Genomic DNA, 22,920 nt, shown 5'->3' on the forward strand with positions numbered 1-22,920 from the left:
GTGTTTTCTATCCCATAGCAGGAAAGAATACTAGAAATGTTTCAGCATTATTAAAATCTTGTGAATGAATTGATCTAGGATGTTTTCAAATAGTCCCTCCCAATTCTCACAGGCTTCTTTAGCAGCGTTCCATAAATCACTGATGGCTATGAATTGCTCAAAATGTTTTAGATGAAAAATTCAAATAATTTTTATCTTAACAAGAAAAGGGGAAACTATTTTGCAAACAAAATCTAATATGGAGTCACAGGCTTTCATGGCCGGCATCCATAGTTTTTTGTAGGGTTTTTGGACTATGTGGCCAAATACATCTCTTGTATTTTTGCCTTCATCATGAATTGGTCCATACTTGAAAATTAATAATTAAGCTCAAACTCAGGAAAAACGAACAAAATAGGAGGGGGAGGGATACAGGCATTAAGGCTATAAAGCTTTTCTTCATATCCATTAGAATTTAATGCTATTTCCAAGCCTGACTTTGTGTAAATCTTCTGCATCTTCCCTAAGGTGACAGAATTACCAAGTAGAATGTGTAAAAATCACAACAGTACAAAAGCCCACTGTTGGGGAGCTGTATATCTAAGGCATTGGTATGAATTAGGCACCAGTGGGACTGTTTGTATTTACTCACCAGGTATGCTTTGGCAACTACAGACATGACCATGTTAGGTCTGGATGTGGAGAAGTTAAATGTTGCCACTCAGACATAAAGCTTACTGGGTTCTCTCTTACCTTAATCTACTTTACACAACTAGAGGAAGGCACCTACTTTATGGAGGCCCCAAGTGAAAACCATAGAACAAATATAAACAAGCCTCTAAAAAACCCCTACATCACTCATGAAGGACAATGTACTACTTCCCCAATGGGGAGAAGTGTTGAGAACAGTAAGGTTATTTTACCACCAGGAAAAAAAAAAATCTTATCTGAGCAGAATTTGAGACTGCATGCATAAAAGAACATCTCATTATCTGGAGATGCATTTTATAATAAGTCTGCATGCAAGTGTTCTCTGAGTCCATGGAAAGGAAACTGAAAGAAGTGACAGAAAAATGTCTTGCACTGAGGTTATGTATTTCAGCTTTACATGAAATATTTTATATATAAAACTCTGTTAAGTGATTTTTGTCCAATTTAAAAATCTAAAGAATTCAAAAATAAGGCATTCAGTATTTTGAAAAAAGTACAGATTTACAAAATATGTATATTCTGTCATGAAAACTTCACACCAACATTATACACTTTGAAAAAAATACAAACAGGATATATTACAAATTTATGAAGCAATAACTTAGGTCATAACATGCAATAAAAATTACATTAATCAAGGTACACAAGCTTGTAGAGTTCTGAAAATGAAGGGCTTATTTTTGCAAATACATCTGTATGCAAGTCAAACGTGGCACTTGAGAAGTTCCAGGAGCATTTCCTATCGCAAGTTAAATTGTACATGATGATTATGAGGATGCCGGTTAGCGAAGTAGTCATTTCTTATGAATCATTCCAACTTTGTTCAACAATAGCAGAAACTCTTTTTTCATATTCACGTTTGTTTTCCTGATAAAGCTGTGCAGCCTGACTGTTGGCAGGACTATTTGGATTAGGTTCGTCAAGCAGTGACTAGAGGGTGAGAAGCCAAGGAGGGGCAAAAATGCAGAGAAATATCCATTAGCCTTATCAGCAAAACAGGGTAATCCAGCCACCCACAATCAAAATACTATTTTAAAAAAAACTAGCTGATGTCCTGGTGTTAGAAATATGAGCCAAGATCTTGCACCGGGAGACATACATATTGTAGGTACACCTGACACTACCCACCCCACACCCACCTTGAAGGCAGCACAGCACAGCACATTTATGTAAAGAGTTGGTTTTAAAAATTATAGCTACAATGGCAAGTAACAACATTTGAGGGCCTTTAGAAATATAGCTTCAATCTAATACAGTATTAGGAATGCTTCAGCCTATTGATTTCTATGGGCATAAGGATACCTAACTTTGTGTTGGATTTAGACTCACTATCGTTAGTAATAACTTTTAAAAAGTAGTGTGCCACACTCTATAATGACCACAAAAATTCTGTCAATTGATGTTTCTGAACCAGACTAGCATTACCACCTAATTACATGGTGAATATGAACATTTCAAACTATTCACTATAGCAAACTGATGAAGAGCTAGCAATTCTTCCTCTGCTCTGATGAAGAGTAGATTCATGTGTTATTTAATAGTTACCTGGATTGAGGTTAAAATAGATGAAACATCATATGTTGGACTCCAGCGATTCTGAAGGATATCTAAACATATGCTACCATCTGCATATACTAAAATAAAAGAAGGTTTTATAATTAAACCACTGTTATTTCAACTTGATTCAATGACTGTCTTTTTCAAACACTGAAAAAGACAGTAATATATTTCCCCAGAGATTCAGTATTTCAGTTCTTATTTCCTAGTAAAGAAAGGTACATAATTTTTTTTCTGAGAAGAATTTCCTCCTTTTATACGTTTTCAACAGTAGGGCAGCCTACAACTAATCTCATACTGGTGCATATCAGGAGAACGACTTATACCATTTATGTAGGCTCCATGAAGGAGAACAGATCGCATACTGATTATTCATAATTTACTTTTTATTTAAGAATCATTATAATCATGTGATCAGTAGAAACTTAGTTTTCTAATTTGCAGCAACGTAAAGACAGAGAGACTATCTTGATATCTAACTCATTCCAAAACAGTGGGAAAATAAATGTGCACCATACCAGAGTGTGTGTTCTTTCTCATCAATGGCATGTTGTGAGCTTCCACACAAAGCAGTAATTTTATTTAATTTTAAGCTTCTCTCCTAAGGAAGGACAAGTCTTTCTTCAGACTAAGAGCCTTTAGGCTCACAGTGTCTCTTTTTATCACTCTGTATCACATCTAAATATATTTAGGCCCTTCAGAAATAGATTAACAACAACCAACAACTGCAGCTCGCAGGCAGTGAAGAGCCTCTGAGCTAAGCAGCTGCTTTGAAGATTATCTTCAGCAAATTATAAGGACGGGTAGAAAATGATACAACATTGCATGTTTTATACCTGAACCATCATGAATACTCACCATTGGGGTGGAACATTTTTGATAAAAACCTAACAGTTGGAGGTTTATTTGGATATTCTTCTGAAAATTCTATTATTAGCTTAAAGGTACCTATGTAAAGAAAAAGAGGGCGGGGGAAACAAAAGTAGAAATCACACACAAGACACTATTTTCAAGAGCCAAAAACATAGCATTTTACACTTTGAATATATTTGTATCTCACCTCATCAACTTATTTTGAGGTAGTTCCTAGAGATACAATGTATTTCTAAAATTTGTTTTAAAAAACAGCTGCAAAATAGTAAAATTAAACTAACATTTTATTTTTTCACAAAACATTCTAAATAACAATTGGATTTACACTAAAAACAGCATTAAACTATTTCATCATTGAAATAAAAATAAAGCACTGCTAAAATTGCAGTACACAGCTATTAATAGAAAATAACATCAACAACCTTTTAATATCTCAAGAGACTATGGAATAGAAACAATAGCACAATGTAAGTACTCAACTATTAATGCATTTGTATGCAAAAAGAGAAAGGGGAAAAAAAGAACAGAAAATAACACTTATTTTTTTAAAAAAAACAAAACCCTTTATTGGGGAAATACATATAGATAGATATGCTCCCTCTAAGCAAACATTTCTTGAAAGCAGTGTGGGGGTGAAGAGAAGCCCCCCGAGATGTAATAGGACTGCAACTCTCATCAGCCCCAACCAGCATAGCCAATGGATAGGTATGCTGGGAGTGCCATCCTACAAAATGGGAGGGCTATATTTTGTCTACTCTTGATCTAAAGAGAGGATGTCAAAAAAGTTTTTTGGAAAGACAGTATCTGAGAAAGATTGTTCTGTGAAAGATGCTCTTCCAAAGTAATTCTAAACTCTTTTATTTATTTAGATGTCAGTCCTAGTCCTAATGTGCTAATAATAAGACCACAGGATCTCAGGTTAAACACAGGAGCACACTTGATGTCTTCAGGAACCTTTACAAAAATTACTCCCCTTATCTCTACCATGTTTCAGCCATAAGTGACATGATCAAGAAAGATACCAATTTAAGCAGTCTTAACCATAAACTTACTGTGATTTACATGAAAATCTAATATAAAATACCCACCCTCTTTTTAGGACTTGAATATTAATATACAGCAGTGACAATCATTAGATCTTAAATTTATTGAAAACCATTATATCCTTGTCTTTAAAAATATTCCCAATCCTTGGTCCTATTGCAATAAATTATGTATACAGATTAAAAAAAAACACACGAAAAAAATCCATGCAACTGCTTATAATGAAGCAGACTTTCTGCTTTTAAAAAATAATACTATAAGACACAACACTTAAGCATGAATAATGGAAGGCTAAAATAGTCTGTTTAAGCCCTGCCAGAACATTCCCACCCTTTGCTGTAGTTATTTTAACTAGGACAGTTTTATATACAGATATGTTTAAGGGACTGTCAAGTTCTTTTTATTTTCAAATAACAGAACCTGAGTCAGGACCATGTGCTATAGATAAAACCAGATATCCAAAAGGGAAAAAAAACCCCACAAACACAACGTTTTATATAAACTGGTCCTTCAAACACTCCCCATGTCCAGGTGACTCTGCTGAATACAGCAGATGGTTTGTAGCTTGAAGGTCTGGTTTTAGGCCTCAGCCTTGGATAAGAATATTATTCATCCCCCCCCCCCCCCTTGGCATCCATTCTTTTTAAAATCAAGTTGAACACCATTTAATTCCAGTCTGGAAGAGAACCAAGCTGCCCATCAACAGTTAAATTTGAATGCTCTGTTTCATGACTTGAGTGCCTTGATGGAAACCAGTATCATCAGCAGAACTGGGGGGGGAGGGGGGGAGGAGGATCAATTCATTCCACTTTCAAAAGCAATTTGCCATGTACATAGACAAGAAATACAAGTCAAAAGCTCCCTTGAACATGCATTACTGGCCATGTGGCCAACAAGCTAGGTACTCATTTTTTCTGATCTATGAAAGGATGAACAGCTGAGTCAACCTTGGAGCCCTGGGATTGAACTCACAACCTTGTGGCTGCAGTACTAGCATTTAACCATTCTGCCACCAGGGCTCCTTTTTAAATACAGTACTCTAAAGGTACCAGATCCCCATGGATCTTGGAAGCTAAGCAGGGTCAGGCCTAGTTAGTAATTGGATGTGAGACTGTCAACGAATACCAGGTGCTGTAAGCTATATTTCAGAGCAAGGAATTGGAAAAATCACCTCTGAGTATTCTTTGCCGAAGAAAACCCTATGAAATTCATGAAGTTGATATAAGTTGACAGGCAACTAGAAGGCACATACAGTGGGTTCTTAGTATCTGCTGGGGTTTGCTTCCAGGACCCCTGTGGATACCAAAATATGTGCTCACATTCCATTAAATATAAGGGCACAATAAAATGGTTACCTTTATATAAAATGGCAAAATCAAGATTTGCTTTATGGAATTTATATATTTTTGAATATTTTTTTTAATTTTATTTTTATTTGGTTTTTCTTTTCTTTACATCCTTATTTTCAGTATTCATCAAAAAAAGATCATACATATCGTCTGTACCTTCCCTTTCCCTTCCCTCCCTTTCCCCCCTTAAACCCCCCACCCTCTTACCCTTTCCCTCCCCTTTTTTGAATACTTTCAAGATGTGGATGGTTGAATCCATGGATAAAGAATCTACAGATACAGAGGGCTGACTGTACATACATTGTTAGCATATGGCAAAACAAATGTTTATATATTTACATTTAAGTCATTCAAAACACAAATATGTGTTTATATTATTGTAATAATAACTGGTTTTTTAATGTGAATAGCAGGGATAGGAAATGTGTAGCTTTCCAGATGTTGTCAAATTGCAATTCCCATCAATTCTAGGCAGCCTAAACAATGGAAAGGGATGATGGCAGATACAGACCAAGATATCTAGAGAATCACAGTTTCCATCCCTGATTTAGGACACATGGCATTTGTATACATTTGTAAGACACAGATCTTTAGGTATTGTTTCCTAGTTTTTCCTGTATTGTTACTGAAGCTGGACCTAAATAATAACCACTTCAGACAGCAAATGAAGCTAACAGATGCTAATTTGAACTGAGCATGCTTGTGTTCCAAGAAAAGGCAAGCAACAGGAAAATGAAGATTAAAGAATTTACCGTCTTCAAAGGGAGTCCCTTCCGGCCTGAAAGAAAAGAGAAAAGAGCTTTATAGAAAAATGCCTTTAATGTGGGTGAATTAAAACAGAACTCCTTTTTACAACTGTCCTGCTACAATTTAGGTTCCCATAAAACTGTTAACTGTAGTATATTTTCCCGAAGACAAGTTCTATGCTGACTCTCAAGACTTCACTGCATTTGCTTTGATAAAGTCTGCCTAACACAATAGTTTTGCATGTGGCTGCAATCACAGGAATTTCAAACAATGGCCAGATTACTGTAGTGTACCTATGCTGGCATAATTCATACTGTGCCAGCAGCTGTTGCATTTTCTTAGACCTGGTGGAAAGATGGAATCCAGAACAAATTTTTAAAAGTGGGTGCACCATGTTGACAAGCAATTTTACTTGCCCTAATTTGCATAAATATGAAACGGAAGTAAGAGATATCTAACTGTAGGTAGTTGCACCATAAGGATTGTTGGCTTGAGATCTGTATTGTATAATCACTTGTGCGTTGACACAATCTAGCTTAACTGAGTGTACATATATTCATGCTATAAATATGCTGAATAGGATCTTGGCCACTGTGCCAAACATTATGAAGGTATTGGCACATTTTGATGACAGCCTGCTTCATGTTCAATACAGAGTTCTATGCTTGCACATTTACATATAAAGTTAAAATAATCCTTAAACTTAAAGAAGCCTCTTTATGTCCCATGCTGCACTGTTACACTGATAACTAGGTTAACGGAGGATTTACTTAAAAATACATTTTCAAAGGTGCAATCAATTGTTTCAATATTCCTATTTAGCATTCGTAAAAGTCTATCACAGAATAAGGTACTCAGAATATATAAATCCTCCTCAGAATTAGTGAAATTTTTCACTTACCCAAAAATAACTGCATTCCATTGCATTATATTGTTCTCAGATGGTGCACCACTGACCCCGACAGGTGGGTCTTCTTGTAATCTTTAAATGAATAAATAAATAAAAGAACACATCAAAATTGACAGTACATACACAAATTAACTAGCCAGACTGCCAATAATCATAGCTGAATCAGTAATCAAATGTGTGTATAGGGGCGTCTTCTCTGAAGATGCCAGCCACAGATGCTGGTGAAATGTCAGGAAGAAACTCTTCTAGAACATGGCCACATAGCCCAAAAAACCCACAAAAAATATGGATGCTGGCCATGAAAGCCTTTGACTTCACAATCAAATATTAGCTTATTCTTGCAAAGAAAAGGAGAGCTTTGACTAAAGAAAATAGAATACATAAGAATTCTCCCTTACTAAGAAAGACACTAGTCAGGATTTAAATCAAACTATTAAAATAGAAATTTTATAGACAAGATAAAGCCTTTACCTGGGTGATCACTACTATTGGTTTTTAAAGTCACATACTAACAAATATCTATTGAAGGAGACATTCTATCTGTTCAGAGCACACATACACACAAATACTGAAAGAAATTCAAATGTGTGTATAGGGGCATTAAACACACTTGAATTTATCTGTACTACACTACAATTAAACTGTGCTGTTCTATTTTGGACAGTAGAACAGTCTAGCTTCAGTGTGCTGTGCTATTCCATTTCAACCCACCTCCATATGCTACCCCTTTCCAAAAACCTCCTATGCATTTTCCTCTGCACAGCCAGGAATCATCATAATTTTGTAGGTCATTCAATCCCGCAAACTGATTATTATGAGGGTATCTCTTACACACAAGCTCAACTCCTTCCATGTGGCAAATATGACCTCTGTAACCTTACACCATACAACACAGGAGCCTCCCTTCTCTTAACCTTGCTACACAGTGATGTCACCATTATACACAAATATTAGGGTATTTGTGACACTTCCTTAATCGTGTTTGTGCAGGAAAATAGATTTGACACCATGCAAATCGTTCTCTTAGTAACCTTAACATGACTGCTTCAGTAGCCTGAAGGCATCAGATCCTGTCTGATCTCAGACGCTAATCAGGGTCAAGCCTGGGTACTACTTGGAAGGGAAACCACCAGGGAATACCAGGTATTGTAGCTATATTAAGAAAAAGGCAATGGCAAACCTCTGAATAATCCTAGCCAAAAAACTCTTCCACAATAAGGTCTTCATAAGGGATAGTCAATTAAACAGAATGTAATATACATCATCATAAGTTGGGGTTGACTCAGGGATAGTTAGCAACAACACCTGCTGTAGTTTATACTTTAGAGGCAAAGCCACCTCTGAGTATTCCTTGTCTTAGAAAACCCTATGAAATTCATGGGGTCGCCGTAAGCCAACAAGTGACATGAATACACATACACACACAATAACAAAATGTATAAATAAGTAAATAAGTAACAACACCAGACCAACACATTTGCACTGACCGGGAAGCCAACACTTACAACAGAGTAGCTTGAAGGATAATGAGAAGTTATGAGCACTGTGTTGTCAGCCTGCAGTTTCTAGCTCCTGTTTACATAGCTCTGTTCTTCAAGCATGCTCAGTTCAATCCATTTAATGTCAACAGAAGAGGCTATCCCAAACCTTGACTAGGGAGCAAAGGAATGTGACTTGTTGCTACACGATAGCCACCTTGCATGTCAGCCCAGGCCTAAGCATTATAAGCCCCATGTGTTGTTCAAAGATAGCTTTAGATCTTAAAGCTTCAGGAATACCATGCTGTGAAAAGCCTTTAGCTATAAAGATTTTGCAGCCCAAACTGGGCTTTCACACGCAGAGAGTTCACTTGAGATCACAAAACCTATAGGGACCTTTTCTGACTATGGCAGCGTAAATGAAATAATTCTATCGAAACAGACTTTCTCCCATTAATTCAAAATGTTTTGAACAAATAATACTTAAGTGTTACAGGATGTATTTCAAATATTGCAGAGATTTCATATACACTAGTCACTGGCAACAGTTGAGGTAAGCTTTGAATTGAGTTTTCTCCTGGCATACAGCTCACCTCTTTTCTTGGTCATTTTGCTAAATCCTGTTATAGGCCTGTTCCAACTCTGTGATCCTATGATCTTGAGAATTCTGTTGCCATGTATTTTCCCATTGAGTCTTTTGAATGTCTTCTTCAATAGTTTTACAAATAAAGGTATTTAAGGACTGTCTTGGCTGAGGAACTTTTACAGCAGGGGTAGGGAACCTTTGCTCCTACTGATATTTTGAGATTTCAACTCTTTGAACAAATCTTCCCAAGAAAACCCCATGGATAAGTTCGCCTAAGGGTCACAATAAGTCAGAAACAACCTGAAGGTACACAACAACAGCAACAACAACAGCACCCCTTACCACTAGCCATGCTGGTTGGGGCTGAAGGGACAGCCAAAGGAACCACACTCCCTACCTTATAGAAAACATGTATTTCCTATACTTCTTTCAAAGGAACCATCTTAGCCCACATAATAATAGGCCCAGACGAAATTTTAAGTGCTGTGTAGATCCTGGCCAAGAACTGCTTAAAATGTTTTGTTAGAGTTTTCAAAACCTTTCATGATCACAGTCCATATTAGTTTAGTGGTTTTGGAGACCTATTTTCAATGCTGCTTCACACATCAGTGCCTCCAAATCCAAAGCCAGAGTGTCTCGGGACAGGCATTAAAATATAAAGTCTGAAACAGAAACAGAAAAGTCTGAAAATTATAGCTATAACTGTTGAGCCTTCTAGCTATATTGAAACAGCTATTAAAAGCAACGAGGCAGCATTAAAAGCTGGTCCACAGAGCTCAGTTCAGCATGAATGATAAATGTGCAAGAATATCCAATTCCTGAAATTAATTTTAACACATTTATTTTTAAATTAGCCCCAATGTTCTCAAGAAAAACTGTCTGGGATTCAAATACTGTTACACATGGCCACTGCGCTACTGACAATGTAACAACACCAAGCCAGTCTACTGTGCTGGCATAACCCCATTTAATTTACTGGGAGTGAGACTAGTATCTGCTGTCCTATGCTGACTCAGCAGATAAGGAATAATCCCAGTCTGAAATATTTGCCCATTCATAAAGTCAGTCTTGCCAATTCCAGCCCAAAACCAAGTTTTACATCCTACAGCTGAGTCTGTTACAATTACAAGGAAACACTTTACTATGCTGACGTAGTGATCTAAATCATTTTAAGTGTTATAAATTGTGATGTCGTAGGAGCTGTACAGGTTTCACTGTGGAATCCATAAGCAGTGCCAGGAAAGTCATTGTGGATAGTTTCCCTTTCCTGGCAGACTGCTTGAGCGGGAAAAGAAAAGAAAAAGAAAATGGCGATTATTTTTGCTAACTTCAGCATAACCTCTACAGATGCCTCCAGATGTCAGTAGAAGCTAAGAGACAAGGAACAACTAGGAAGTTGCCAAAAACAAACATGAGAGCACCACAACTTCCCCCAAGTAACAGAGGCTCAAAACACACTGCAGAAATGATCCAGTCTGAGACCATTTTACTGCTCTGGCTCAGTGCTAGGGAATCCTGGGAACAGTAGTTTATTGTGGCACCACAGATCTCTGACAGAGAAGGCTTCCAAAACTACAGCTCCCAGAATTCCCTAGCGCTTAGCCAGGGCAGTTAAAGCGGTCTCAAACTGGATTATTTGTGCAGTGTGTTTTGGACCAGAGACAATCAAGTGGTTTCCTTGAGAGGACCAACTTTTTCTACATACCATGACTGAAATAGCACTTTAAAGCATAGCTGGCTTTTCCCCAACTACATAAGAGGAAAGCAGCTGGCTATAAAAACTCCTAGGCTTCTCTCTCCCCAGTTTTTCAGACTTCTCATCTGTTACAACATCCTCCAACCCACTTTTCAGAGTCTTGATTTCCAAAACCGAATGCTTATACCAATTCTCTTTGCATAAGCTTAAGGGGACACAATGGAGCAAGTTCCAAATGCAGTGAAACGCCACTCTGGAGCACATATGTGGAGATTAAAAGAGTCAGTATGGCCAAGGGAAGAGGAGGAACAGGGGGACACCGGACTGGAAGAAGTTTTATTTACAGCTCAATGGGTAACCTGAGGCTCCCACAATGGCTCCTTTTAATTTTGAAGCACTCACTTGGCAAGATGCTCTGAAATCAGCAGATGGAGAGCATAGTAAGTGAAACCCTATTAAACTGAAAGAATAAAGTCTGTATCTTGAACTCATTTAAAACCCTTCCTTCCTTCCTTTATTTTAAAAATAAGTCACGGCTATTTCCAAAAAGCCGACTAGGCCTTTTATGTAACAACTCCAGTCCTCCTGCCTGGGACTGTGAAGAAGGAAAATTTCAATTTCAGTCTTCTGAGACAGCAAAGGCCACTTTTGGATGAAGTGGGCTAAGAGGGAGAAACCAGATGATTTCTTCACCTAAAGAGTTGGACTAGGACTCTGGAGACCAGGGTTTGAATCCAAGTTTGGCCATGGAAACTCACTGGGTGACCTTGGGGGAAATCACACTCTCTCGGCATCAGAGGAAGGCAATGGCAAACTCCCTCTGAACAAATCTTGCCACGGAAACCCTGTGATAAGGTCTCCTTAGGGTCAAATTGGAAACAACTTGATGGCACACAACAACCACCTATGTACAAAGGATGCCCTCAACATCTTGTAAACAGACTGGCATCCTTGTCAAGTCCCTCCAACCTGAGGTGCCCCAGACATCTGTTATTTCTCACATGCTCAGCCCATTTTTGTCCACAATACATTCATCACACAAAAAGTTGTGGTTAGAACCCAGGATCCCCTTGGATCCCTCTCTAAAAGGTACAGATCCACCTCCTCTCTCTTTTATGAGGTGGGTGCTGTTGTCAAGGGAAGGGAAGCTGTTGTCGTCGTTGTCGTGTGCCTTCAAGTCCTTTCTCACTTATGGCCACCTAAAGTGAACCTACTCTGGGGTTTCCTTGGGCAAAGTTTTTTCAGAAGACCATTTGACATCGTTAGAGATGTGAAGAAGGAAGGCCTGCGGGAAAAGGCACGAAAAAATATGGAAAGAGGAAGAAAATCAGTTATGGAATATTTCATTTTAGCATGCATTGGGGTAAAACATGGACAAAAATGGGGCCATTTTTTTTCCTTGTGGGCCTTCACATCTCTAGCCAGGGCCATCCTCTGAGGCTGAGAGAGTGTGACTGCCCCCCCCATTTTAAACCTTTGGTCTCCTCCTGCTCCTCCTCCTCCTTTCTGCTCCAAGATGTCTCACTTCAATTATGTCTATTTTAATTAATTTATAATGTTGCTGTTTTTGTTGTAAGGCAGGGGGATAGGGGATTATGCAGTGCTGGTTATGTATGTATTATGTGTTTTATTTATGTATTTGTGCCTTTGTAACCCGCCTTGATCCGTAGGGAGAGGTGGGATATAAATAAAAATTATTATTATTATTATTATTATTATTATTATTATTATTATTATTATTATTGCATTATTGTTGTATTATATTTATTAGTATCCCACTCTTTCTCCAGAACTGGGTCTCCTGGGCGGCTTCACAAAATGTCAACAGACTACAACTGTTCTAGGTTGGCAGTGATTCCCCAAGTCTCCTTCCCAGGTGTTTTGGACTTTGCCTCCCAGAACTCCAGGCTACAGAGGGCTGGGGATTCTGGGAACTGGAGCCCCAAACACCTGGAGAACCACACAGTTTGGGAATCGCTAGCACAGCTGTACAGTACTGTATTCTTTTCTTTGGAGTTTTTGTGAAGCACCTCTCTGATTGTCCCGTTCTGGGGAAAGGGCGGGGTACTCAGTAAATCATAAGAATAGAAGGAGGAGGAGGAGACCAAAGTCTTAGGGGCCAGTGACACTCTCTCAGCCCAGAGGCTGCCCTCCTTTGATTTCTCTAAGTCAATGAAGAGGAGGGAGGGGTTGGGGGGGCACTGGAATCCAATGTGGACCTAGTTGGGGGGGAGCAATGGGGAGCTGCTCCCCTCTTTGTCCTACCCTCAGTTTGGGGAATTTGGGGCAAGGGAGGGGGCTGGGGAGGAGGGGGTTATGTCCCCCTCCCGGGAGGGTTTGGGGCAGGGGCCCACTTGCCTCTTGAAGTCCCTCATGAGCCTCCTCCTGGCCGGAGTGGACATGATGCTCTTCTGCTCGCCCTCTCTTTCTGAGGGAAATAAATCCCTGCCCCGAAAGTCTCAGCACCGCCGCGGACGCCCCCCGCGCGCCCCGCCTCCGCCGCCGCCCTCCTCACAAACAACTCCGCAATGGCGTCTCCCTCCGCAGTGGGAGGGGAGCAGGCAAGCAGCCTCCCTCCGCGGCGGCGCACCACTGGCCTGCTCCGGAGGGGGAACCGCAGGGACGTACCACTCTGGAGATGGGGGGGGTTGCTGTGAGGGCTTCTCTGCTTCCTGTTCCTCTGTCAGGGCAGGTCGCTCGGGAAGAGCCAGGGCTGTAATTTACACGGAGGGGGCTCCATTTCCATACACAAAGGATTAGCATTGTGGCATCCTCACATAACAATGACATACTATATCTATTTCTTCTATCTATCTATCTACTTCTATCTATCTGTACCTGCTTCCACGCACCAAATGGTATTGCTCCTACAAATCTTAGTGATTATCTGGAGCTTACACATGAGTCTTAAATGCAAATAGAGTGCTTGTAGCCAGCAGTGGGAATCATGTGGTCTTCCAAACTTGTTGGACTGTAACTCTCAGTATTCCTGACTCTTGGTGTTGTGGCTGGGGCTGCTGGGAGTTGCAGTCCAGTACAATCTGGAGCGCTGCACAGTTCCCATTCCTGATGAAGCCACCACCTATGGCCCATTCCACAGAAGAACTGAACAGCGACGTCGTATTGGCTTGTAGGCAGCAAAATGGACAAGTTGCTGATTTGGAGTGCTGTGAAATGGCAGGAAATTATACTTGTCATATATTCTACTGCCAGAAAGGAAAGAAAGTGCATGTAGGATTCTGAGTATGTGAATGACTAGATGAGTCCAGAGTGTGCTTTTAGTGCTCTGGTTTCAAGCAGTGAAATGTCTTGGAATGTCATTAATCTACCTTCTTTTCAAGTCATAACATATTAGAGCCGGATTTTAGCATCACATTTTAAAGGGCAATCAAACCTTTTATTGATACCTGCCTTTTGTCCAAGACTAGGACCCAGGAAGTTTAGTAAAGGATACAGAAGTAAAATTATGTAGCTAAAACTGACAAACTAAAATAAAGAAGGTGCAGTCCTATGCTCAGTTACATATGCTTCTTTTAACACAGTGGAACTTCTAGGTAAAATGCATAGTCCTGTTATGCAACTCCTAAAATTACAGTTTTAGTTCATTTTAACTTCAATAAACAAAAGTAGCATACCTTTCTTTTTGGATGTTCTATAAGAGCTTAGTGCATATTGCATTATTTATTCTTTTTCACATATGATTATGGAGTAAATTCTTAATAAAGTCTCTCTCAAAATAGTTAAAGAGTTCCATAATTTGATATATAGTTTTCTGCTGCCATCTTTTTGTTAAGTCATTTATGGTAGATACATTTTTTTGCTTTATAATTTATTACTGAGGCAATTGTCTGTTCATATAGTTAGAAAATAACTGAACGGATTTATATTTCAGGTGTGAACACTTTACTGTGAAAGCATTTTATTGATGACATCCTGTCCTTTTTATTTGCCATGGTTTGCTTAGTGAGTTTTAAACGGAATGTTGTTGAGAAGCGACCTTATTCCTTGAAAGGATTGAAAACTTGTAATGACAGTGATTTATTTTTGATTATGTCAGTTATTTCACATAATTGCTTGTTCATCAGTCATTGTTCTCATTAGAGAAGTGATGCATTGATTATGGTTCAGATTCATTCCAAGGTATCAAATTCTGTCAGTGCTTGTAAAAAACATTGATTTCCACTTACAGTATTTATTATTATTATTATTATTATTATTTATGGTATTTTACCCCACCCTTCAGCCTAATGGCTATCAGGCGGCTTCAATTGGGTTTTATATCTCTATCCTGAACACATTATTGAAAGAAATCACACTTGTCATGCTGCAATCCATTTAAACCGCCTGGAGGTAAAAGGTTTCTAGAAGAAAGGTGTGTTGCAAGAAATGTTGAGCAAGGCAGGAGTGGTGATGGTGGTGGAATACAGGAGAGAAGGTATAGGAAGCAGATGAAGAAGTGGCAACATTTAAATTAATTCTAAAATGGGCAAATTAATCCTAATTCAGTTACAGTGGCTTGTGTTAAACTGGGGTTACATTCTAAAAACGGTTTCAGTTTTTTACAGAACAATGTCCACAAGATTGTGAGACAACCCAGAGGAATCAATAAAGGTCACCAGGCCTTAACAGATGGTTGGGACTGTGGGGGTGCTGAACTGGAAGGTTTTTAAGGGTCAGTATATATTTTATTTTTATGCTTCAATCCTTTTTAGTATTCTTACCGTTTTATTTTTAATTGCCTTTTATTTCTTTGAATGAGTGAAGTGTTTTCATACTGTACTAGCTTAGTCTTATTTAATGCTCACTTTTGATGGCTTTTAATTGTATTTTCTTTTATTTGTAACTGCTTGTGTCCCATTTTTGGGGGGAAAGGAAGATAATAATATATAGTAGAGAGTAGTAGTAGTATGTTTTCTTAGGGAAATAAGACGGTGGAGCTAGGAATATATAATCAAGGAACTATGGCTAATGCCTAGTTTCCCAATCAAAGGGAAGTTAGAGACCAAATACTATTATTCAAATGCAAAGTTTTACCATATAGGGAATGTTTTCTAATATTAATTGTCGATACAACAAAGCTATGATTGAGTCTTACTGGATGGCACTGGGTGAAGAAAAGAATTCTAGTCTCCAAGAATAGGTTTGCAGCAAACCAGAACTACAGAAATAGTCTCTCTGGCTTGCTTATCTGTTCATCACCATCACGTGGTAATTTGGGAGATGTGTCTACTCAAGGTGAAGTGAGGAGTCCTGATTAAGCTGACAATGGGTATTACTGCCGAGTAGGACAGCCTATTGAGCTAAGCCACCTTCAGCTGTGTCTTTTGGTAACAGTGGAGCAATGCTCCACTGATGTGTGGGTATGTGTCTTCAAGTTGCCTCTCCACATATGATGAACCTATAATTTCATAGGGTTTCTTAGCAAGGAATACTCAGACGTGGTTTTGCCAGTTCCTATCTCTGAATTAGCCTACAGGACCTGGTTTTATTGGTGGCCTCTCATCCAAGTACGAAGCCCTCCCTCCAAACTGTCATCTTTCGGTCGTTGGGAGAGAGGAGCAGGCCGGCCGCGCCCAGCGTCATCAGGGGCTGGCCTGAAGACAGAGTGCCCTCCTCCGTAACTGTCCTCTTCGGCCGCTGAGGTGAGAGAGAGGCCGCCCAGCTCATCAGGGCTGGCTGAGACAGAGTGCCCTCCCTCCGTAACTGTCATCTTTCGGCCGCTGAGGGAGAGAGCAGGCCGGCCCAGCGTCATCAGGGGCGCCTGAAGACAGAGTGCCTCCCTCCGTAACTGTCATCTTCGGCCGCTGAGGGAGAGAGCAGGCCGGCCCAGCGTCATCAGGGGCTGGCCTGAAGACAGAGTGCCCTCCCTCCGTAACTGTCATCTTTCGGCCGCTGAGGGAGAGAGCAGGCCGGCCCAGCGTCATCAGGGGCTGGCCTGAGACAGAGTGCCCTCCCTCGTAAACTTTCATCTTTCGCCGCTGAGGGAGAGAGCAGGCCGGCCCAGCGTCATCGGGGCTGGCCTGAAGACAGAGTGCCCTCCCCTCCGTAACTGTCATCTTTCGGCCGCTGAGGGAGAGAGCAGGCCGGCCCAGCGTCATCAGGGCTGGCCTGAAGACAGAGTGCCCTCCCTCCGTACTGTCATCTTTGGGCGCTGAGGGAGAGAGCAGGCCGGCCCAGCGTCATCGGGGCTGGCCTGAAGACAGAGTGCCCTCCCTCCGTAACTGTCATCTTTCGGGCCGCTGGGGAGAGAGCAGGCCGGCCCAGCGTCATCAGGGGCTGGGCCTGAAGAAGAGTGCCCTCCCTCCGTAACTGTCTCTTTCGGCCGCTGAGGGAGAGAGCAGGCCGGCCCAGCGTCATCAGGGGCTGGCCTGAAGACAGAGTGTCCCTCCGTAACTGTCATCTTTCGGCCGCTGAGGGAGAGAGCAGGCCGGCCCAGCGCCATCAGGGGCTGGCCTGAAGACAGAGTGCCTCCCCCGTAACTGTCATCTTTCGGCCGCTGAGGAGAGAGCAGGCCGGCCCAGCGCCATCAGGGGCTGGCCTGAAGACAGAGTGCCCTCCCTCCGTAACTGTCATCTTTCGGCCGTGGAGGGAGAGAGCAGGCCGGCCCAGCGCCATCAGGGGCTGGCCTGAAGACAGAGTGCCCTCCTCCGTAACTGTCATCTTTCGGCCGTGAGGGAGAGGCAGGCGGCCAGCGCCATCAGGGGCTGGCCTGAAGACAGAGTGCCCTCCCTCCGTAACTGTCATCTTTCGGCCGTGAGGGAGAGAGCAGGCCGGCCCAGCGCATCAGGGGCTGGCCTGAAGACAGAGTGCCCTCCCTCCGTAACTGTCATCTTTCGGCCGCTGGAGGGAGAGAGCAGGCCGGCCCAGCGCATCAGGGGTGGCTGAAGACAGAGTTCCCTCCCTCCGTAACTGTCATCTTCGGCCGCTGAGGGAGAGAGCAGGGCCGGCCCAGCGCCATCAGGGGCTGGCCTGAAGACAGTGCCCTCCCTCCGTAACTGTCATCTTTCGGCCGCTGAGGGAGAGAGCAGGCCGGCCAGCGCCATCAGGGGCTGGCCTGAAGACAGAGTGCCCTCCCTCCGTAACTGTCATCTTTCGCCGCTGAGGGAGAGAGCAGGCCGGCAGCGCCATCAGGGGCTGGCCTGAAGACAGGTGCCTCCCATCCGTAACTGTCATCTTTCGGCCGCTGAGGGAGAGAGCAGGCCGGCCCAGGCCATCAGGGGTGGCTGAAGACAGAGTGCCCTCCCTCCGTAATGTCATCTTTTCGGCCCTGAGGGAGAGAGCAGGCCGGCCCAGCCGCATCAGGGGCTGGCCTGAGACAGAGTGCCTCCCTCCGTTACTGTCATCTTTCGGCCGCTGAGGGAGAGAGAGCAGGCCGGCCCAGCGCCATCAGGGGCTGGCCTGAAGACAGTGCCCTCCTCCCTCCGTAAGTCATCTTTCGGCCGCTGAGGGAGAGAGCAGGCGGCCAGCGCCATCAGGGGCTGGTGAAGACAGAGTGCCCTCCCTCCATAACTGTCATCTTTCGGCGCTGAGGGAGAGAGCAGGCCGGCCCAGCGCCATCAGGGGCTGGCCTGAAGACAGAGTGCCCTCCTCCATAAACTGCATCTTCGGCCTGAGGGAGAGAGCAGGCCGGCCCAGCGTCATCAGGGGCTGGCCTGGAGACAGAGTGCCCTCCCTCCATAACTGTCATCTTTCGGCCGCTGAGGGAGAGAGCAGGCCGGCCCAGCGCCATCAGGGGCTGGCAGACAGAGTGCCCTCCCTCCGTAACTGTCATCTTTTCGGCCGCTGAGGAGAAGAGCAGGCCGGCCCAGCGCCATCAGGGGCTGGCCTGAAGACAGAGTGCCCTCCCTCCGTAACTGTCATCTTCGGCCGTGAGGGAGAGAGCAGGCCGGCCCAGCGCCATCAGGGGCTGGCCTGAAGACAGAGTGCCCTCCCTCCGTAACTGTCATCTTTCGGCCGTGAGGGAGAGAGCAGGCCGGCCCAGCGCCATCAGGGCTGGCCTGAAGACAGAGTGCCCTCCCTCCGTAACTGGTCATCTTTGGCCCTGAGGGAGAGAGCAGGCCGGCCCAGGCATCAGGGCTGGCCTGAAGACAGAGTGCCCTCCCTCCGTAACTGTCATCTTTCGGCCGCTGGAGGAGAGAGCAGGCCGGCCCAGCCCATCAGGGGCTGGCTGAAGACAGAGTGCCCTCCCTCCGTAACTGTCATCTTTGGCCGCTGAGGGAGAGAGCAGGCCGCCCAGCGCCATCAGGGGCTGGCCTGAAGACAGAGTGCCCTCCCTCCGAACTGTCATCTTTCGGCGCTGAGGGAGAGAGCAGGCCGGCCCAGCGCCATCAGGGGTCTGGCTGAAGACAGAGTGGCCCTCCTCCGTAACTGTCATCTTTCGCCGCTGAGGGAAGAGCAGGCCGGCCCACGCCATCAGGGGCTGGCCTAAGACAGATGCCCTCCCTCCGTAACTGTCATCTTCGGCGCCGCTGAGGGAGAGAGCAGGCCGGCCCAGCGCATCAGGGGCTGGCGAAGACAGAGTGCCCTCCCTCCGTAACTGTCATCTTTCGGCCGCTGAGGGAGAGAGAGCCGGCCCAGCGCCATCAGGGGCTGGCCTGAAGACAGAGTGCCCTCCCTCCGTTACTGTCATCTTTCGGCCGCTGAGGGAGAGAGACAGGCCGGCCCAGCGCCATCAGGGGCTGGCCTGAAGACAGAGTGCCCTCCCCGCCGTAACTGTCATCTTTCGGCCGCTGAGGAGAGGCAGGCCGGCCAGCGCCATCAGGGGCTGGCCTGAAGACAGAGTGCCCTCCCTCCATAACTGTCACTTTCGGCCGCTGAGGGAGAGAGCAGGCCGGCCCAGCGCCATCAGGGGCTGGCCTGAAGACGAGTGCCCTCCTCCATAACTGTCATCTTCGGCCGCTGAGGGAGAGGCAGGCCGGCCCAGCGCCATCAGGGGCTGGCCTGAAGACAGATGCCCTCCCTCCATAACTGTCATCTTTCGGCCGCTGAGGGAGAGAGAGGAAGGCCGCCCAGCGTCATCAGGGCTGGCCTGAAGATACAGTGTATCTTAATGTAGATTTTTCTGTATTGTTATATAATTTTTTGTACCCGCTATGATCTATTTGGAATAGCGGTTTAAAATAAAACATATTATTATTTATTATTAGTAGTTATTATTAACAAATGACCTTCTTAACTGTGACTGTGCCACTATGAGCATAAGGGAGGGCATTAAAATGTCTATTTGCTGCCATAATGTGACTGGCACCAGGCTGGCCCTTTTTTGTTCCATGGTGGTCATCTGGTGTGGAAAGATTGTCCCTTTCCATTACAACACATCTCTAGTGGGGCAGTATCACTGGTTACACATACCTCTAAGCAGGGAGAAACAATACACCTGTTGGTCACATTGGTCCACACTTTAAACAGAAACAGATGAGATAGTAGATTAGATGTTAAGGCTTTATGTACTGGTACATGGACAGTTAGAAGGATAAATATTTTAGAATCAACAAGGCTTCTGCAATGGCAAGTCCTGTCTCACTGCTTTTTAGAGTTCTTTGAAAATGACAAGTAAAGATGGATAGGATCTCAGACACTAGTTTTTTGTGGGGTTTTCGAGCTATAAGGCCGTGTTCTAGAAAAGTTTATTCCTGACTTTTTGCCAGCAGCTGCAGCTGGCATCTTCAGAGACATTGTTTATTTGGACTCCTGAAAAGTTTTTGATAAAGACACCAGAACAAACTTAGCAGTCATAAGACAAGAGAAATCCTGCTGTGGGTTTTAAAAATGGGTACAAAACCAGGAAGCAGAGCTAGAAAACAAATAAACAATTCTTGCAATAGAGAAATTTGTACAACAGAATTCCCCAAGTAACACTATTGGGACCATTGCTTTTTAACGTGCTCATAAACGATTTGGAAAAAGGAGTGCATAGTAAGGTGACCAAGTCTGCTGATATCAATAGGATGTAGTGTAAAATTTGGTGACTATTTTATTCAGGAGACTGAGAATAGATACAAATTCTGAATAGTTCAAAAAGCATCTGTCCGATTGGGGAAGGAAAAGGACAAATGAGATTCAGTGCAAGAAAATGTAAAGTGATGTAATTTTTGTTGTTATTTGCCATCACGTCAGCTTTGACTTATAGCAACCCTATGAATGAGAGTCCTCCATGAACTGCAGTTATCAGGAGCCCTACTCTAGTCTTGCAAACTCAGGATTGTTAATGAGTTTGTGATTTTCCACTTTTCCCATGGCCTTCCACTTTATTAAGTATTATAACTTTTTGAATAAGTTGTGTTATCTCGAGATGCATCCAAACTAAAGCATCCTCAGTTTGGTCATCTTGGCTTTTAGAGAGAATTCAGGCATGATTTGCTCTTGGACCCATTTATTTCACTTTTTGGCAGTCCATAGTATTCGCAGAACATTTCCCCAGCACCACATTTCAGATGAGTTTATTCTCATCCTTTCTTAATTGTCTAGCTTTTAAAATCATATATAGAAACTGGAAATATTATGATATGAATGATTCGGGGGTGGATGGGAGCCCCACTTCAGATATACAGTCCTCCCATCGTTCTCGCAGTCTTTGGGCTCGCGTCCCTCACTTATGCGCAAGGGACAAACAGAGGGAGAATGAATGGAGTGTGTGCCCGTGGCATGTGCCTGAGCGCCCCCACGCATATATTCAAGCCAATGGGGCTTGAATATTGGCGAAAGTCCATTTTCGTGAGGGAGTCCAGAATGGACCCCCATGAAAAAGGAGGGGCGACTATCTACTGCTGGGGTCTTGAGGTGTCAGCAATTGATTTAGACAAGGATCTTGCCCTTGTGTTAAATAGTTCAATGAAAATTTGAAGCCAGTGTGTGGCTTCTGTTAAAAAAAAAAAAAGAATTCCATGTTAGCCACAATTAAAAGGAAATTGCAAATAAAATTGTCAATATAATGCTATCCTTCTACAAATCCATAATGTATGCTTTTGGTTACCACATCTATCTACGTAAATCCATGGTGGGACCAGCTGCAGAAAAGGAAAAACAAAATAATCAAAGGACTGGAGCAACTCCCTTACCAGGAATGTTTATAGCACTTAGAGATGTTTAGTTTTAAGGAAAGTCAGGTAATAAAAAAAGATCTGCCAAGTGGAGTTTGTAGTTAGGTGAAATCAGGTGTGCAGTGTTCATGCTCTCCAAAGGTGCCCTCTGTAGACTTGCTTCCTTGGAAGACTGTTTTTGATGTTGTGTGCCATTAAGTCATTTCTGAGTTACGGTGATGCTAAGGCAAAGCTATCGTGTGGTTTTCTTGGCAACATTTTTCAGAGAGGATATGCCACTGCCTTCATCTGAGCTGAGAGACTGACACACTTGAGGTCACCTAGGTTTTCCATGGCTGATCAGAGATTTGAACCCTGGCCTCCATCTACACTGCAGAATTATTGCAGTTTGACACCACCTTAACTGTCATGACTCAAGGCTATGGAATTCTGGGATTTGTAGTTTTTAAAGGTATTTAGCCTGTTAGACAGCCCTGGTGCCATTATAAACTACAAATCAAAGGTTTCCTTAGGATTGTGCCAGGACAGTTAACAGTGTCAACCTGCATTAATTCTGCAGTGTGGCAGCAGCCCCAGGTCCATGCTCAAACCATTACACCACTCTTGCAAACAAAAACAAATATTAAGAGACATTTTTATAGTCAGCCTTGGAAATGAAACTAATAATGCAACCTTATGCTCACGCTGACTTAGACATAAGGCCTACTGTGTTCAGTGGGGTTCATTTCCAGTAAGTATATCCAGGGGTGGCCATGTTGGCCATGTAGCAGAGTACAACAACATCCAAATTCCACAAAACAGTGATACCTTTCTTGGACCAAACAAAATGAGAATAGCTACAACATCTTGACAAATTGAAGGCTTGGGACATTTGTTGTTAACTGTCCTATTGTGGGCCCCAACTCATAGTGACTCTGTGGATGAGGCCCTGTCCTCCCCTTTTTGGTTTAG

The 22,920-nt window shown here is 43.0% G+C and overlaps 2 protein-coding genes across 3 annotated transcripts in view; one reads left to right on the forward strand and one right to left on the reverse strand.

Moving 5' to 3' along the window:
* Window positions 1–1,169: 1,169 nt before the first annotated feature.
* Window positions 1,170–13,421, reverse strand: UBE2B (ubiquitin conjugating enzyme E2 B). 2 transcript variants are annotated; one of them, XM_042452659.1, is made up of 6 exons: window positions 13,289–13,421; window positions 7,162–7,242; window positions 6,266–6,291; window positions 3,106–3,195; window positions 2,236–2,324; window positions 1,170–1,620 (listed from the first exon to the last, which is right to left on the reverse strand). In XM_042452659.1, exons 1-6 carry the CDS (start codon window positions 13,330–13,332, stop codon window positions 1,492–1,494), a joined length of 459 nt encoding a protein of 152 aa, XP_042308593.1. In that variant the 5' UTR covers window positions 13,333–13,421; the 3' UTR covers window positions 1,170–1,491. The 2 variants fall into 2 exon arrangements, with proteins under 2 accessions (XP_042308593.1, XP_042308594.1); XM_042452660.1 differs by lacking the exon at window positions 13,289–13,421 and adding an exon at window positions 8,676–9,106.
* A 2,099-nt stretch (window positions 13,422–15,520) lies between these two features.
* Window positions 15,521–22,920, forward strand: part of LOC121922119 (serine/threonine-protein phosphatase 2A catalytic subunit alpha isoform) — a 96,521-nt gene continuing 89,121 nt past the window's right edge. The window contains exon 1 of the transcript XR_006102102.1: window positions 15,521–15,602. The gene's annotated coding sequence lies outside the window, so the exon portion shown is untranslated. The remainder of the gene's footprint in view (window positions 15,603–22,920) is intronic.

Source organism: Sceloporus undulatus, chromosome 2 (genome assembly GCF_019175285.1).
Source record: "Sceloporus undulatus isolate JIND9_A2432 ecotype Alabama chromosome 2, SceUnd_v1.1, whole genome shotgun sequence".
Taxonomy (NCBI): Eukaryota; Metazoa; Chordata; class Lepidosauria; order Squamata; family Phrynosomatidae; genus Sceloporus; species Sceloporus undulatus.

Excerpts from the sequence above, each read along its gene's own strand:
- UBE2B (XM_042452659.1), bottom strand. The coding sequence starts at position 13,332 with ATGTCCACTCCGGCCAGGAGGAGGCTCATGAGGGACTTCAAGAG. Across the intron at positions 6,292-7,161 it reads TGGAATGCAGTTATTTTTGG|GCCGGAAGGGACTCCCTTTG; the intron begins GTAAGTGAAAAA and ends CTTTTCTTTCAG. Across the intron at positions 3,196-6,265 it reads AGGGACTCCCTTTGAAGACG|GTACCTTTAAGCTAATAATA; the intron begins GTAAATTCTTTA and ends TTCTTTACATAG.